Source organism: Falco naumanni, chromosome 7 (assembly GCF_017639655.2).
Source record: "Falco naumanni isolate bFalNau1 chromosome 7, bFalNau1.pat, whole genome shotgun sequence".
Taxonomy (NCBI): domain Eukaryota; kingdom Metazoa; phylum Chordata; class Aves; order Falconiformes; family Falconidae; genus Falco; species Falco naumanni.
This window is the reverse complement of record NC_054060.1, coordinates 23685700-23703405: the sequence shown is the minus strand read 5'-3', so window position 1 is coordinate 23703405 and position 17706 is coordinate 23685700. Positions and strand designations below refer to the sequence as shown.

Sequence of the window (17706 nt, the reverse complement as noted above, 5' to 3'; positions counted from 1 at the left end):
GTGCTCAGTATTTACTGTCTGCAGGTGGGCAGCAAACAGATTTAATAGCCAACAGTCAAACACGATTTATAATCTCAAAGCACATTTGACTGGGCTGGATATGTTCTATCATGTCATGGTCTTTCACTGTAATTGAATCACTTGCTTTATGTTTTGGGGTGGTTTTCTTTCCCCTGGGATACTTTAAAATTTCCTAGTATTCTAGGAATACGTTGACACAATACCAAATGGTTTAGGATGTTTACTGCTCTTCTTCTGCACCACTCAAGCTACCCTGAAATAAACTGTGAAATAAAATGGGACAGCAGTAAGCACCACTGATGTGTGTATCTGATGTCCAAGTGACAGTTTAAATCCCTGCTCCAGCTCAGCTGTGATACTGAGGAGGGGTGCCAGGCCCTACACGGCCCTGGTGCAGCAAGAAGCGGTTAGGTATGGCTTCCCTTTATGTGAGATGCTGTCCTAGCTCTGCTCTACACCAGCAAGACATGAAAGAGCCTTTTTTCAACATAAAACCTGAGATTCTCAGCCGGACCCTCTGCTGCCCTTGTCTGGAAAGGTGTTAGCAGCTGACAACCCAGCTATGCAACCTAATTAAGAGGTGAGCACGTAAACAGGGGAGGATCATCCGTGTCCAGAGCAGAATAGCATGGCAGAAGCCTCTAATAGAGACAGTCTCCTCCAGCCAATGCTTGGTGTGATATTGCTGCAGCACAAACAAACCAGCAGGCTGCAACAAGGCTTTTACCATCAGTCAGATTCTACTGTCCATGTTGCTTCTCCTTCCTCCAGAGGCCAGACCACACTGCTCCTTCTCCATCTGACCCCCCTCTCCCACCATCTTCAGGTCTATTTAACTAATTAGTGGAATGAGCTACAGCTGCACATCATCCATGTCCATCAACCCACTGCCTTCGAGGCAAGGCCACGGCTGCAGATTATCAATGCTAATCAACCCACTGCCTTCATTCCTCTACATGATACGAGTCCTTTTCTATAAATTTTCATGTGATAACCAACTGGTTAATGAGTTTAAAAGCATACAACTGTGCTGCATACTGCTGTACTGGGCAAAACCTCCATTTTCTTATTGCCTGGAACTGGTTGGAATGGCCAGGAATGCAATGGTTGCTTGTGCTTTCCAAGATTGAACTGACTACAGAATTTATATGAACTTAAAAAAACAGTTGTTTTGTTTTGTTTTGTTTTTTAAAGTACATGATTTTTCCACATAAGCAGAAAAAAGTAGGTGGGCTGGAACTGCCTGTGTAACATTTCTGTCATTTCTTGTAAATTCACCGGTTGCACATTAGAAGCATAAATGTTTGCTAAGGATGTAGGTGGCTGTCTTGGGACTTTGTGATAATTTGAAGAGTTGATACAGGCATTTTCAACATGAGGCTTAGTTTGCAATTCCACTGCAGCCTGTGACCTAAAGCTGAGGTGCAGTACTTGTCATGGTGAGCAAAGAGTATTTATTGCGAGACATAGCATAGATGTGAACATTGAATGGGACCTTCAAAAATCAGCAGGAAAAAAACATTGCATTTGTAGCATTCCAACTGCCAACTCTGCTCCCTCCTGTAATGAGGTAGGCTGGAGAACCTCAAAGGAAAGCAGAGATTCTCATCAGACCAATCTACAGCAGCTAGGATATTCAGAAATAAATTGAAATTTGGGTTTCACAAACTACACAGTAGCATTGCAAAATTGGTCACGTTGAGCAAACCAGTAGCCTCCCAGTGGCCTTTTGCTCTCTATGACATTGCGGGTTTTCTCTGAGAAGGAAATGGTTGGTTTAGGGTTCTGCTGACAGAGGAATTTGCTCCTCAGCTTCCTAAGTCCTCACCCTCACTGGCATCCTGAGCTGCTCAAGCGTCACAGATTAGACATTCTCATAGTCACAGCATGGGGTTTGCCTCTCTTCATGTTTTAATCACCCCATGATTTGCATAGCTACAAAGTAATGGCTGCACAAAAGCCCTCAACTTTTGCAGGGGTTGCTGGGCTGGCAGACTAATAGCACACCAGGAACAGGCTTGGAAAGTCTCAGTTCCAGCCTAATAAAAGGATTCTGCTGTGCTTGCTACCTCCACTAGAGCTTCCCTTCTTAATAATATGATTCAATAATATTCTGAGAACGTGCAATGTTTCCTAGGGAAGAAAAACTGTAGCTTAATTTTTGGTGTCTATAAAAGAGCAAGTGTTCTGTTTTTCTTTGCATAGCTGTGTTTCTACATCTCTAACATGACTAATCACAAAAGCAGTCCTCCAAGATTTAGCCAGAGGACTGGGGAATGTGACAGTAATCTTTGAACTTTCAGCTTCTTTCAAACATTACATGGAAGGAGCTTTGCCTTTTGCAAGGCAGAAATAGAGCTTCGGGGACGTGCCACGGTGTCACCTCCTTAGAGCTGTCCATCTGCCCATCTTTTGTAACGCCTCAGTTCAGGAACCTTCCACAAAGGACATAAGCAAAGTCAGGAACTGGAAACCTTGTGCCATCCTTTTTCACAAGAACTCTTTCTGTGTACTGAGTAGAAGAAAAAGCATCTTGAGATGCTGTCATTTATTGGCTTATTCCAAGTGTCTGGTATCATAAAGCAGCTAGAGAAAACAATGCACTTTCTCTTGAACTGCGCATATTCTACCAGGTTGAGATCATGCTTTTATTTGCCCATTTCCAGGAGCTGTCACTGACTTCAGCCTTGCCTTAAAGCTCCTGCAGGTGGGGGTCTCAGGATGTTTCTGTCTACTTCCAGCTTCCATGCTCCTGCTGTGCAGCAGTTCAAACCCCTGATGCTTCTGTGCTAGAAAAAGGAGAAAGGGACCAGCAGCCAGATGTACTTCCCAAGTAAAAGTGTGACAAAAATTCAGGACATTTAGATATAACAAACTTCTGGAAAACCTTTGTGTTGGGGATAGTGAGATATGGGACAGGAGGAAGCCAAATCCCTCACTAGTTTTAAATTGGAGCTTGATGTGGCTATATGACATGAGTTTAAGGTGGTGGCATCCCTTTGTATTTTCTCCATGTGGTGACTTTAGACAATGGCTAAATCCATGAAGTAAGGTAGCTTCCTCCTGGGAGCCAACAGAGGGGCCCGATGTGAGCATTTGCACCTACCTTTCTTAAGGGATGGCACAGGTTTGCCATGGTGCCTTCCAGTCTGATAGATAAAGGAGTCAATGGTGAAATCACATGTTGCTTCAGTCTCTTATTCAATGATATTAGCTACACAAGAGAAACTGGAAGTAAACTAAGGAGAAATAGAATCTTAAAAGTAGAAGATACTTCTGTTTTATACAAAATAATGGTCTGAGTTTGTTTTTGTTTCTTTTCCTCTTTAGTTCATCCGCTTCCAGGTCTCTCTTACATGAGAGTTCCTCTCCATTGCAAGCACTGTGGGCGCAGACCCAGACCGCTTTGAGCAAGGCAATGTGAAACAACCCTGCTTGTTCTGAAGGTCACAGGCACTGGAGCCAGACCTGCTTAGTTGATACATTAATTCGTTTAAAAACCTATGTGTCTTTCTCCTCCCTGTCTTAAAGAACTTAGAATTGTTTCCTGTTAGCCCTGAAAATGGCACTAAATACAACATACAGCTGCATCCACACTTTCTGCTTCCCCTATAAATGACCCAGGCATTTTGTCAGCAGTTTTTCTGGGCATGTAGAGAAGGGTAAAGTTTCAGGAAATCTTCCCAGTCTTGGTGTACAAGGGGAATGAATTAAAGTTTTTGTTAATTTCTTAGTGAGGATTATTCCAATAGCTACATATTACCATTTCTGGTTTACAAGGGTTCTTTGCCACCGAAATAATTTTCAACATATCCTGTTACTCAATATGATGCAACATATTCTTACACTCCATTGGGTGGTGTATCACAAAGTCCTGGGGAATTGTGCAATCCAGCAGCACAAAATCAACTTTAGGCTTTTACAAATCTTAAAACGGGGGTTTCATGTAAGTAAAGTCAAGCAATTTGTCCAGGTGGGACAACCATCCCACTATTACATTACCTTCCAGGAGGCATTTCTCTGTGTTTGCTCCCACTTGCATAAATGTCTCTCCACACAAAAATAATAAAAAATGGATTAATTCTGGGTATTCTAATGAGTTTGGTTTCCTGTTCCCCTCTTTAGTTAGAAATTTCACCTTAAACCTCCATCTCCAGAGGAAGCATTCACCAGATGTGAACTTTTTCATAGAAACCCACCTTTACCTTCCAAAACAGCTCCCCTACTTCAACTGAATTTTCCTGCAAAAAAGATTTTGTCAAAAACATGAGTCCTAACCAACGTGTGACTGGGGTTTTTCAATGGCCAGTGACTCCTTTCCTTCTGGTGCTCCTGGGGATTTCCATCCTGCTGAACAGAAGCCCCAGGGCTGCTGTTCATCAGTCCTGACACTAATAGCCCTCCAGTAATTACAGCACCTATTGCAGATAGTATGAAGTAATGAGACTCAGACCTCAGTGTTGTTGACCACCTGTTTTCTTTTCTCCCTTTTCCCCTACCCTTTACTTTTTGTTTTTCTTTCCTTTTAGGAAATAATGGGACCTGGACAGATTGAGACCATCAGCAAACAGCATCTTGGTTTGAAAAGTCACTTTAAAGAAAAAAAAGTTTGTGTTTATTTATTTATTTGCTCGGAATGGAACAACAGAAACTGGTATCTCTAAGCTAGCCCAAGCTGGCCAATTTTCACTTAATTCTCAAGATTCAGAGTAAATAACTGTTGCCTTCTATTTCAAGCAAAAATGAAGTTGCACAAGAGTGTTTTACCAAGAGCTATGGAACTTTTCAATTCCTCAGTCTTGTTCAGTGACAGTTTTCCACCACTTTGAAGAAATACTAAATTCCATTTACAGTAAGGGACCAATTCTTTGGGGAACTGAAGAGCTGCTGGGATCTACATGCATATTGTCAACATTTTTTTTTTTTAACCTCGACACTCTGAGCAACACTGAGTGATCCCCATGCAGAACTGTGCCCCCCAGCCCTCACCTTGTCTCAGACTCCAATCCTCAAACTCTTACTGAGCAACACTGTGAACTTTGTACATTATTGAACTGTGGCTGCTAAGAAAAGTTTTATCACAAAACCTAGATTAAACAAGTGTTTTCTGTGCCATCTGCCAGCCAGAATCTACCTTGCTGCAGTATGGCATGAAAACAAAATCAGAAAAAAGGTCTTTTTCAGCTAAAAGGAGCTGAAGAATTACAAACAAAACAAAATTAAAATCTGTTTATCAAGCAGCCTAGTTTGCCTCCCATATCAGTATGCAATGAGTGTAACTGGATTGAAATTCAGAGTCTTCCACTGTGCCTGCAAAGCAGCACAAGGTCAGCGTCCCCAGTCAGACCCTATAAACTGAAGAAAGAGAAGTGGTGCAGCTCTGCGCTGCTGCACTGCAGGAGTGCAAGCCTTGTGGGAGGAAAGGGATGGGTCATGAATCACCCAGTCCTGCAAGGAAGAAAATACGTTGAAGTGAGATTCACAGGGAGACTCCGAGATTCACCCTGGGGACTGCTGTAGGAGAGGCCGAGAGCTGGGGTTGCTCAGCCTGCAGAAGAGATGGCTCAATGTGCATAAATACCCGGTGGGAGGGAGTAGGGGAGACAGAGCCAGGACTTCTCAGTGGTACCCAGTGACAGGGCAAGGGGTAACAAGCACAAACTGAAAATCAAGAAGTCCTTTTTAAGTATAAGAAGGGGGTTTTTGCTGCAAGGGTGATGAGACTCTGAAACGGTTTGCTCAGAGAGGCTCTGGAGTATCCATCTTCGGAAATACTCAAAACACGATGCTGGGCCAGCTGCTGCAGCTGGGCCTGTGCTGAGCAGGGGGTTGCCTGGACGTTCTCCAGGAGCCCCTTCTAACCTCAGCTGTTCTGTGACTATCATCAGAAGCACCTCAGCAGGCTGCTTTAGCAAACCAGAGGACACCCTCTTCGATCTTTGTGTGAATTGCTGTTACAGATCCACAGGATCCGTTTCAAGCCATGTGCAACAAATACTCATTTAACTTGGTGGTGATTATTAGGTATGTCCACGTACGTGCAGGTGAAAAGAGTTGATGACTCAGCTATTCCATATTTAAAATTCATACTCATGGCACAGTTAAAGTTGCCGTAAATAAGAATCCTCCATTTCTCTGAGCCCAAGCAAAACCAAACAACTTTTGCAGAGCAGGACAGATTAAAACAAACCAGACATAAATGTGTAAAAATGTTAACAAAATTGTCACAATGCTTCATCGATCAACCAATTTAAGCAGTCAAAACCCCTAGATAAGCCACTCAGTTTTAGCATGGTCATCAGAAAATTTTAATAAAATGTAATTACTTAACTGTCTAATTATTTCAGTCGCTGACCTAGAACAAGCTTTTCGTAAACCCATTAATCTACCAGCTCTGGAAAGCATTCTGCAGCCTTAGGACCAGCCCACACTGTTTAAACCTCCCCAGATACTCTTCGTCCTGGTAGGGAAGATGCTCAGCCTGATGTGCCACATGCAGGCCACAACTGAGCAATAACCAAAAGCTGCAAACACAAAACTCTAGTCCTTCCATTTGAGCTCATCACCAATGAAATGAACCACCCCAAATATGCTGTACTTGGTTCCTCAGAGACCCTCCTAGGTCGTATTTTAGGAATACGGGAGATGGAAGTAGACATCGATGTGTTTGTCTCACTGTTGATATCTGTGGTGGGAACATGAGCTCATTTGAGTTTCATTTTAGCTGTTAGGCTCTGCTCAGAAGTGATTTGTGAAACACCAGTGTTTCCACAGCCACAACAACTCACCAGGTCTTCTACTTGTGACTTCCTGTGACTTCAGTGACTTTTGGGAGATCGCACCCCCCTTCACGCGTGCTTCTCATCGCCCCAGTGAGCTAAGTGTCCTTGCCAGACCAGCGGGGGGAATGTAGGAAAAAAAATCATGTAAAAAACCAAATAAAGGAGCCTTTTCCGTGGAGATGAAGTTGACCTCCCAACAAACACAGACATCAGCTGGGGGGCCGGTTCAGCTTTTCTGAGTTGGTTCCCCCTTTATTCCCCATTTCCACAGACACCCACCAGCATTGCCTTGCCCTGGGCATGAGCAGGGCCACCGCCACCCGCCCGCCTCTGGTCACACTGGAGTTCAGAGAGACGCGCTATGTACCAGCCACAGAGCCCGGCCTCCCTGTGCGCCACGTGTGGTGAGATTACCTATCTTCATTGGCCTTGTGCCAGCAGATACAGGTGCAACAGGTGCAATCCAATCCAAATGAAACTCCGAGATGCCAGGGTGAGAGGTTTGGCAGCCACGTCCTGCCGCGGCCCTGCCAGGGCTGCCCGTTCCTCCCTCCCCACCAACCTGCTGCCCTCGCTTCCTCCGCGCCGACCTGCTTAGAACAGCCCCCGCAAAACTTAACCTCTACAGGAAAGCAGCGTAGCTCCTGGTATAAAAAAAGACTTCCTTTTTGAAGTAAAATGGTTGATATTGTATTTCTTTGGTACATTGCCTAGTAAGTCTAGGAAATAGTTTTACTGTGATGTTTATAATCGTCTCTGCGCTCCTGTACTACAGTTAAGAGCCTTGTTAGATGTTAAATTATTTATGAAAGTAATTACATCTTTTTTGGCATCTATAATAGACCATTGTGTGAAAAGGCTACAGTAACAGTTGAAAGGCTCACCTATGAAGTCAACTTTGCATTGGACCTGATGCAGAATACAGCCTTAAGTCAAACCAAGAAAGATTAAGCAAGCATCTTTTTTTGTAACAGGCTCTTTATCTTAAGCACTTCCCCAGCTCCAACTGCTGTAGCACCTGGCCATAACCACAGGTAGCGCACGGGCAGGAATGTGGCAAGAAGTCCGCAGCAGGGCAGGGAGGCAAATCTTGCTATCTCATGTTCAAAGACTGCATCATATCTGCTGGCCCACACCTCCAGCTCACTCGTGCTTTTAAATCTGTGAGAATCCACAGGCGCTGAGCTTATCCCACTGCTGAGAACAAACAAGCACTTAACAATTTCACCTTTTTTTTAAAAAAAAAAAATCCTAAGCACCTTAGGACCCCCTGACACATTTTCAGAATTGGCTTGGCCACTTGAGTTTGATCCAAAGCTGCCCAAGGGAACAGACTTGCTCCCGCTCAACTCTTGGCACTTTGGAGCCTGCCCCAAAGCCAAATGCCTCCTTTGGAAGTCTTCCTCATTCCCCCTTCCCAGACGAGTGGGGCAAAGCCAGTACATGGTGCCAGTAAGCACCTACCTACCTCCTGGCCAGAAAGAGCTGCATTTCAGAAGGTTGCAACTGGAGCGTTGAGCAGCATGTTGGAGACAAACAAAATAGAAGGAAAAGGCAATGACAAGAATTTCAGAGGAAAAGCAAACAATGAGTAAAAGAACATAGAAAGAGACTAAGAAAGAGACTCTGTAACGGAAGGGGAAATATTTTCTTGATTACTGTTTGTTTTGTAAAACCCCACAGCCCCCCCCCCCAAAAAAAGTGCTTAGATCTCTGCTTTAACATAACCCTGTTAAAATGAAACTCAGCTGGTGAGCTGGTGTTGCGAACTTACTCCCCATTAACATGGGAATTTACCTACCTGTCTAACATGATGCTGGAGAAGACAGGCAATATCTGTCACATTTGTACAGCAGCCCAGCAGATCCATCATTAATATTAATCCATTAGCAACTGCCCTGCACTGGCTATCAGAACTGATTCGTATTTTCACATCTCTAATATTTTCCCAAAAATATTATTCAGGGGTAGAAAGCTTCTGCTAAGAAGCACACTTTAGCAGAGGCTTTGAGCAACTTTGCCTTAAACCATTATGGAACATGTGCAGGATATAAAACCAAAAATTGTAATAAAAACTTACACTAGTTTTAGCCCAGTCCATGCTACAGAGAAAAATGTAAAAAAAAAGCACAAGTATGAAACTTTTAGTATAGTACTGTCACTGCTACATTTAATCAGGGAGAAGAGAGATTAGGTCACTGCTACATTTACTAGAGAAAAGAGAGATTCAAACTTATACCTGTTATGAGGAACCATATGCATTTTCCTGAAAGACAGCACACCATGTTCTTACAAAGTTTGAGGAACTTTTGAGAAGCTCTGGGGAGGAATGAACAGAGCTCTTTCTTTGCTAGTTGGGGAAGATCTGCTGCTTTTAGGGTTTCTTGACATATCTTACATTGCAATAGGTACTAAAGAAACTTCTGTGTACCCAAATGTTTACTGATGATAAGAGCAGGGAGTTGTTGCTCAGGTCTACATTGTCAGGGTGAATTACAGAGACAGGGTGCATCAGTGTCCTTAGGCAGGTCTTAGAGATCAGGGATCTGTACTGAGTGATCTGCTATGGTGCAAATACACTTTTTGGTTCTTAATCATAAAGACAGTTTCCGTTCACAGTACAAATCAAATAAAGGAGATAATTGCTCACTGAAGCAAACCGCGCAAATACATTTCCCTCTCACTAATCAGCATAACAGAACCTTATGAACGCAAAAGTAATTGCTGATCTTGTGATTTCGGAGTCAAGCTGTATGGTTTTGCTGCATTGTACAATATCCTGTAAGTTTTCATTTTAAAAGACTTACTGCGTAGCTAAAACTACCATCCTGCAACCATGTTTATTTCTGCCCTCTTAATCAAGCTTGGTGATACAATGTTTCCAGCCAAACAATATTAAAAACAAAGATGTTTTTCTTTAAGGAAGGTGTTAGCATCAAAACTAAGCAAGGATTAGAGTTGTGGTAATGTGACTAAGCACAGAAAAAAAGTTTAGGGAAGAAGAGCCATGAAGAACTGGCCTGGCCAGATTGTCAACTGGTGTTAATCACCCAAACCCTACTCCACTCCACGGAGTATGCCTGATTCATCCTCCCTAAAGACCAAGACCTTGAAAAGTAAATATACCAAATGTATCAGCTCTAAAAATCAGACAGCACGTTTTCAAAGGAAGTCCAGAAATGCAAAAGCTGAAGCTCTCAGGGCAGCACTGGCTTGCAGTTGTGTCCTACCCCGTGCATCGGACTGTATATATACTGTGTATATATATATATTAACTGTATGCAGTTAGTAGCTGTATAAAAGAGGAGGCATGGATAATCTTGTGTAGGTGTGGTCAGGCACAGTTAGAGTTGACATCACAATTAACTTTTGCCTTTCCTTATTACATTTTTTTTTAAACTCTTCAAATCTCATAGTAGAGTGGGGGTGGGGAGGGCTTCCTGGAAGTGCTGGGAGGAAGGTGGTTCACTGAAATGTGTTCTTGCATCTGTCCTTCTATTTTATACCAAGAGAAGGATTATCATGAAGAGCAACTGTCTAGAAAGAAAGCACAAGCAGCAAATAGACCATGAAGGAGCTGTTCTAGTTGGCCTGATAGAAAAACAGCAGCAAGAATTCATATGCCTTCATGTCTTTCTTTAAGTCAGACCTAGATGGTGGAAAAATGCTTGCCCAAACAAGAGACAACCATGTGACATCCTGTTTATCCAACTTTGTAATGTTAGAATTTTGTTGTTGGGAGAGTCTTTTTCCTTAAAATCTCCACTGAAGAAGCAATCGCAAGAGAACCTCAGGTTATCCTTGACAGAGAAATGACTAGCGTCTTTTTACCTTGTAACTGCAGAGAAGGAGCTTGAAAATAAGACACCAAGAGGTTCTTCAACCAGAAGTCAAATAACAAGAACAGTGCATGTCTACTTGGTTTAGTATTCACTGGTTTTAAGCCAGTTGTGAGTGTTCAGGCTTAGCACGGCAAGGGACACGAGGTCTTTCTGCCCGTGCGGTACCCTGGGTGGCTGCATGCCTTGTGCCTGCCCCTCTGCACCTGGAGGCAGGCATGGACTCTGGAGGGGGCTCAGCCCTAGCAGCTTGCAAGCACCCGGCTGACTTTGCTCTACAAACAAACAGGAGAATCAGGCTGTAATTAGCAAGAGTTCACCTGCTCTGGGGAGCCACTCCTAGGACTGAGGACACTCGCTGCAAGCAAGTGCTCTTAGGTCCCTTTCACAAATGGTCTCTGGACCTAGCACAGGAATTGGTTTATGTGGACTGGCTATATCCTTTACAACGCATCCTTCTGCCTAAAATCAAACACTTGGGACAACCAAACAGTACTTTTTTGCTTGGAGACAAATTTGGGTTTTTACTAAACTAAATGCCAAACAGGATTAGTTTTAAACTATTTCTAGAACCAAGCTGTATTTTAACAGATTTTTGAATTCCTGTATTTTAACCTATTTTTTAATAGAGGAAACACACATGAGATGCTCACTTACCCAAAATGCATCTTTAAACTGCAGCTGTGTCATTGTTGCCCTGCGGAGGGGAGGAATCCTTCAGCAGGGTCGTTCTCAGATGAGAGCAGCCACAGCAGCGAGCCTTGTTGCCGTACCCCGGGCAAAGCAGAAAGTGCAGCACATCCACAGACCTGTCTCTTCTGAGGTCAAGCTGGTGAAAAAATAGCATTGGGCAGTTTCAGGCAGCTCAGGGTAATGACCTATAGCTGCGAAGGGACAGAGGGGAAAAAAAAGCTCTTGCTCACACACATAGACATGCATGCACTCAGCACCCTAACCCCAAACCTGTTTCTCTTCTGGTAAACAGTTAATATTGAAATGAGGAAGCAAGGAAATGTCAAATGATGTCAGGCTGCTCCCTGCCATGTGTGCATGTGAGTGGCTGGCAAATTAAAAAAAAAAAAAAAAAAAAAAAAAAAAAGAGAGGGGGGGAGGTGGGGGGAAGTAGTACAATTCAATGATATGATTTGATCAGCTGCAGGAGGAGAGAAATCAATTAAAATGCAAAGGAAAACAGCACAATACAAAGAGATAAGCTATGGAGGAAATCACAAACTATCATATAGCACCGTGGTCTTACACAGAAAAGAAAAAGCAGCAAAAGAAATGTATGTGCCACATTTCTCCAGTACCTTCTGGGGCTGGCAGCTGCCCATGTATTTGCACATGGGAAGCGTAGCTCAAAGTTGCATTTTGCAAGTGACAAAGCTTTTCAAGACTCTGGTTAAATTAAGAACACTGTAAAGCATGCAGGTGTCAGCACACTTTCAGATACCTGAATGCCTGTAGAGAGAGAAAATTTCTGATTTGCATGCCCTCACGCAAATTCTTATATGAATAAGCAAGATATGAGAAACTTGGACGATCCAAACTCCTAAAAAACTTGATAAGAGAACTAAGAGTTTTTTAGCACCAGGACCTGAAGTGAAGCTTCACACATGTCTGAACTGGCAGCACACCCAGCGCCACACCCGGTGTGCCCTGACATCAGGGTTTCAGGCAGCTGGTTAAATAAGCTAACCCATCTGTTACAATGCAGCTGTAAATACTTGATAATGAGGTAATACATCTAACACTTCCATGAAACCATCTTCAAATTACTGGTCATACAGGTGAGGTTGCCTCTGTTTGCCTCCTTGGAATGTTTTAAGGATTCTTAAATATGTGTTTTTAAATACTCACTAGCATTTTCAGAGGGTAGGAAAAAAGAAAAACCTCCCTATCATGGTTGCCTGTGCAAAAATGTGTCCTTCCACAGCAAGAACACATCAGGCCTGACTTTGCTATAGCTAATTAATATTGCTCCTGATGCCTGGGTGTCACTTGTTTCTCACTGCCCCTGCAGCACCAGCCATGCGGGCAAATTATTCCATAACGAGAAGTCGCACAACTTCACCGAGCTCCAGCGGGACACAGAGGTCTGCTCAGAGAGCTCTGCAGCAGCTGGTGCCAGAGCTACCAGCAGTCACTCCCTAAGCAATTGGTAGGTGGCATTTTGGAGAATTGGCAAGTTTCCTTCCTGGTGGTCTGAAGAAGCCCAGGAGCATGCAGAGACTTTGAAGGGAAAAATGAAGCGCAAGCAAAGGAGGGCAAAAGAGAGAGTTTGCAGGACCAGAGCTGCACAGCGGCTTTGATTGTCATAAGCAGCAGGGAAAAGCATCGTGTGAGACGGGGAGAAGGAGAAATGTGAGGATTCACTTGCAGAGGGTGCTGAGGCAGAATGAGTGAAGCTTTCTTACAGAAGGGAAAATTCCCTGAAAAAATGTAGTTTGAGGGCATGGACACTTCATAATGCTTGATCTGTAAGGAAAAAAAAAAAAGAATGTTTTATCTGTCTTTCTACATGTTTAAAACTAAATGTTTCCTCTTAGTATTTAGGAATTACAGCTGTTTTGAAATGGATAGCTTTGATGCTGTTTGGGTTCATAAAAATGCATCAAATGCATTTTGGCCCTCCAAAGCGATATGCTACTTTCTCATTATTTTAGTTTGGCCCCAACCAAACAGCCAATTACTTGATTGAATCTCACGCTGAGCTCTGCCTGTGTCTGTCCCTCCCAATAGTGCTGGTGTAGCAGGGTCACCTCCCTGAGGAGCAGCCAGGGATGCCTCCCTACGTACTTTAAGCCTGGGCAGTCTTTGTGCTGCCGATGGGTTTGTCTCTTACCGTTGGCTGCAGAAGAGCCTGCATCAGCCATGTTTCTAGTTCAGTTATTTTGATGAGCTGTTGTCGGGCATTAGCTGGCGTGAGCTGTAGCCCCCGGCTCTGATGAAACAGAGCTGTTGGGCAATGCTTCCTGTGGAGCCATCACTGCTCACGCATCCCAGTGCTGCTGGATTATATCCAGAGGGTGCTGTGCCTTGCAGTGGTGGTCAGGCTTTGCTGGGCTGTGGAAGAGGGAGAAAATTACCTCAGTTTTGCAGCTGAAGAAACTGAAAGCTACAGCAAGCAGTCCTGGAAGTGAAGACCTGGGAGGGGCTTAGTGGGATGCTGACAAGGGAGTCTTCTCCAGGTGGTTGTGCTTTGCAGCAGCTGAGGTGGGAGTAAGGTGTCGTCAGCCCATTGCACCAGCACCGGCCACAGAATCCATGAGCCCACACTGCTCAGTTCCTCTGCATGCAGCAGCATCTCCTCTGCTTGGCCAAGGTATAACAACCTCTCTCCGCAGCTGGCAAGGAGCTCTCTGCAGAGCTGCGGGCGTACCTGCCTGCTGCGCTGGCCGTGACCAGGTTCAAGAAAACTGGTAAAGGATTATTTTCCTTTTCTCCCATAAGCCAAAGCACCAAATAATACCTTAATACCTTGCAGTGGACATCTACTAAATTTATACTGAGCTGATCTACTACAACTGCTAGTCTGTAGGATGCAATTGCTTGTTGTGAGCTTGTTTAGCAGAGCTGGAAATGGTACCCAGAAATAGCAGTTCCCAAAGGCTGTCTTGCTTCAGAGACACACCAGCCTCCCGACCTCTCCAGAAATGTGTCTTAGTCCCTGTCCCAACTGCATGTATCAGGATAGTCTTGTGAGTCTTCTGTAAAACTGTCTTGCTGAATGCTGCACCTGGAGAAGGAACCTTCCCCAAACCATCCTCTACAAACAAAGGAGACAACACAGCACCCAGCCAGTTCTTAAATGCTGTGTCTCATGACTGGATTCACACTGGGTGAGCGGCCTGAGCTGCACAAGGCTGGAAAGGCTGAGCCTGGGAGGGAGGGGGCTCTGCGGGGCTGGGGGAAGGGCACCAAAATCAGGGAACCTGACAACACTGCTAACTACTGAGATCACCCTGAACTTCATGATGTTTTCCCCTACAAAAGTTAGGCAGATACATTTGTGCCAAGCAGAAGCACTTTCAGTGGGCAAGGGGCTTAGACTTTTGTCATTGTAGCGCGTGGGACTAGGCTGGCAATGACAAGTGATCAGCCACTTGTTCATTTACTTGCTTATTGACAGGCTGGATGCTCTGGAAACCGCAGGGCCTTCCAATTCCCCTTCCTCACCCTTTCAATGCGGCTAATCTTCACATACAGCTCCACTCGCAAGTTTGGAAGTGTCAATAACACATCCCCAACAGCCACTGCAGCCCCTTCCCACCACTACTCTGAAAGGCTAAAAATCAGGTTTTCTGTTTGGTAAGACCAAGAATCAGTCTCCAGGCCAGAGTATTGGGGGGGTTATTCCAGTAATTAATTTGTTTGGCAGCAGAACGTACCATTTGAATCTGTTCTCTAGTGGAAAGTGATGAAAAGTGATTTTAAAAAAAGTCCATATTAAAACCCTTCAAATTTTGATCTGCGTCAGAATGGAAGTGCCATTTTGTTTTTAGTAACAGCATACTGCTTTGAGCAAAGATTTTTATTTGGGGTTTTGGGTGGTAGGTTTGGACCTGACAGTAGTTAAAATATGAAGTGTCTACAAACAGGGCGGTGCTCATCCAGGGCTTCAAGCAAGACATTCTTTACAGTCATGTTTCTGATTTTGAGCAGTCTGATGGAGTCTACATTTTAGTCTACACAGAAATAGGATGAGGGAGTCTATGAAAAGTATTAAGACAGCATATAGAGGGATGTTGAATACTCAGGTCATTGTATTTGTCAAGATTCCCAGGGTATATTGGGGTCCCTTGGGATCATTGTGAAATGAAAATGGAAAATAGAAGGCACTTCCACAGTCCTTCCAAGCCTCTGTAACAGTTATATCTAACAGATACGGCTTCACAACACCTGCTGTAACACAGTCATGTTCAAAATTTAAACAGTCCAGCCTCTGGTATCTTACTGAGTTCTAAAGCCTAGAGACACCAACAGCAATGAAACCACTTCCAGAGCAAAACCACAACTAAAATACCCAGTGTTTTAGCTGGTTAGCTGCACGTGCCATTTCTACTTCCATACAAATGGCTATCTGAGCTTCAGTGTGAGAAATGTTAGGGTCTTTCAAATTATCCACAATCGTGCCAATTTAAAATTTCTTAAATCACCTTGCCTTCTGTGAGAAGGCAATCTCTGTCCCCATGGAAACAGAAACAGCAGCCTCAGAGCATCCAGCTTGATTTGTTAGAAACTCCTCTGAACCCATCTATGGCTGCTGTCAATATGCTGCAGACCCTATGACATCAGCTCTGTTCGGCTCTCAGACACACTCCCTTTGCTTCTTTTAGAAGGAACTATTCAAACACCCTTCCAGAAGCACCGTTTCACAGTGCAAGACAGTCCTGCTGGCATTTGCTTCGGTAAAATTGACAACTAACAAAGAGTAATGGCATAGAGTGCATTCCTAACCAGTATCTAGCATCTCACAGTGGTTTCCAACAGAGGCCTTCCTTTCAGGGAAAACCCAGCCCCTGATGTTTTACCGGAAAGGTAACTGTGGTCTTCACCATACTTACGAAGCACATGAATGCATTTCCTCTAAAATTAACACCATGATACCCTGTATATCCTAAAATTATTGTTCGTATCACAGAAACGTGGGGTCTTTTTGTGCTTGGTACATGTTTAACCACGGTTAGCTACCATCCTTACCCCTGAAAGTGTTTCGAAGACAAAAAAAGAAGAGAAACTGGGAAAATGCAATGTCAGAGGAGGCTTAACACCAACAGTAACTGGTAGTTCTTTGGAGAGAATTACATCCACTTTGTGAAAGAGAAAATTAAAAGGATTTGGGTTTCTATCTCCCCTTCTTTTTGTAATTTTAGGTACCTGCAGAAAGATGTTTTTCATTTCTCTGATGTCTTGCATTTTACCAATATACTGGCTTTCTCCATCCCATTAATTCAAAGGAAATCACTATTCATATGCAAGCATTGCATATTCATTAGCCAAGTAGGCAATGCCTGCAGTGCTGAAGAGGTTTCCACTTCTCAGAAATTACTCTGAGTTCTAGAAAGCAAGCAGGCTTCACATTCACAGAAACTGACAGAAGTTCAGGATATGCTTTGCAAAGAAATAATCTTACCTGATTGATACTATGGGGGTATGCACATAGGCAACAGCTGTTCAGACTGGCATTTGCAAAGACACCAGTATGCTTTGTGCAGAATCATGGCATTTTCAGCTGAGCTCAAACGATTGGACCTTTGTCCAAAATGTACCGTTTCCAGCAGGTCTGTCTCTGTACAAAATGTCCCTTCTTCAGTAACGCAGTGAATTGTTTAGCATCATGGGAGGCAACAGTTTAGATGCCTTCATCAGATTTTAGTAAATATTCTGCACATTTCCTCATTTAGAAACATCACTCATTGTTCCGTAATTATTTTTTTTCTCAGTAGAAATGCAAAACTGGAGCAAGTCAACAGTGAACATCTGAAAGATCTTTTAAAAGAATCTTTAAAAACCAACCTTTTTAGATAAATTATTTGCGTGTTTATGACTGTAAACAGCCTGAAATATTAAAGTCTATTTGTTTTAATTGCCAGAGAAAATATAACTTAACACAGTTCAGACAAACTAGTTGTTTATAGTCTCAATTAGCACTGTAATCCTCTACCTGTTTGAGAAAACACCTTCTCAGATATTTTGCCATAGTCCTACCTCAATAGCTAGAAAGAGGAACAGGGAACTGGTAAAAGCATTTGTAGCATTTGTGCTTTTTGCAAACCTGAAATGCCAGAAATGCTGATCAGCTGAATCACGCTTCAGCTAGGTGATTATGCCTGATGTTTAACATTGCTCAGTCTTGGTTTTCTACTGTTACACTCTCAAAAGAAAGGTTTATCTCCGGCTTTCTCAAAACAATGTAACTTTTTCTTTATTTATAGCGAATTTCTTGTGGATTGTTTTTTCAGCTTCTTTCTTTTTGCTTTGATAGATCAGCGAGGCTGGTAAAATAGCATTCTTCATGAAAAGTATTTCCCTGCGCCTTCATTCAGAGACATTGGTATACA

The 17706-nt window shown here is 43.4% G+C and overlaps 1 protein-coding gene across 2 annotated transcripts in view; it reads right to left on the bottom strand.

The window, feature by feature from the left end:
- PSTPIP1 (proline-serine-threonine phosphatase interacting protein 1) overlaps positions 1 to 11653 on the bottom strand; it is a 52304-nt gene extending 40651 nt beyond the window's left edge. Inside the window, exons 1-3 of one of the 2 annotated variants that reach the window (XM_040600701.1) lie at positions 11566 to 11653; positions 11416 to 11471; positions 11300 to 11339 (exon numbers count right to left, since the gene is read on the bottom strand). In XM_040600701.1, coding sequence (XP_040456635.1) covers positions 11300 to 11339; positions 11416 to 11471; positions 11566 to 11577 — 108 coding nt within the window. In that variant the 5' untranslated portion in view covers positions 11578 to 11653. Of the gene's footprint in view, positions 1 to 9042; positions 11276 to 11299; positions 11340 to 11415; positions 11472 to 11565 lie in introns of those variants that run through there. The other variant, XM_040600702.1, reaches the window with a different exon arrangement.
- Between the last annotated feature and the right edge of the window lie 6053 nt (positions 11654 to 17706).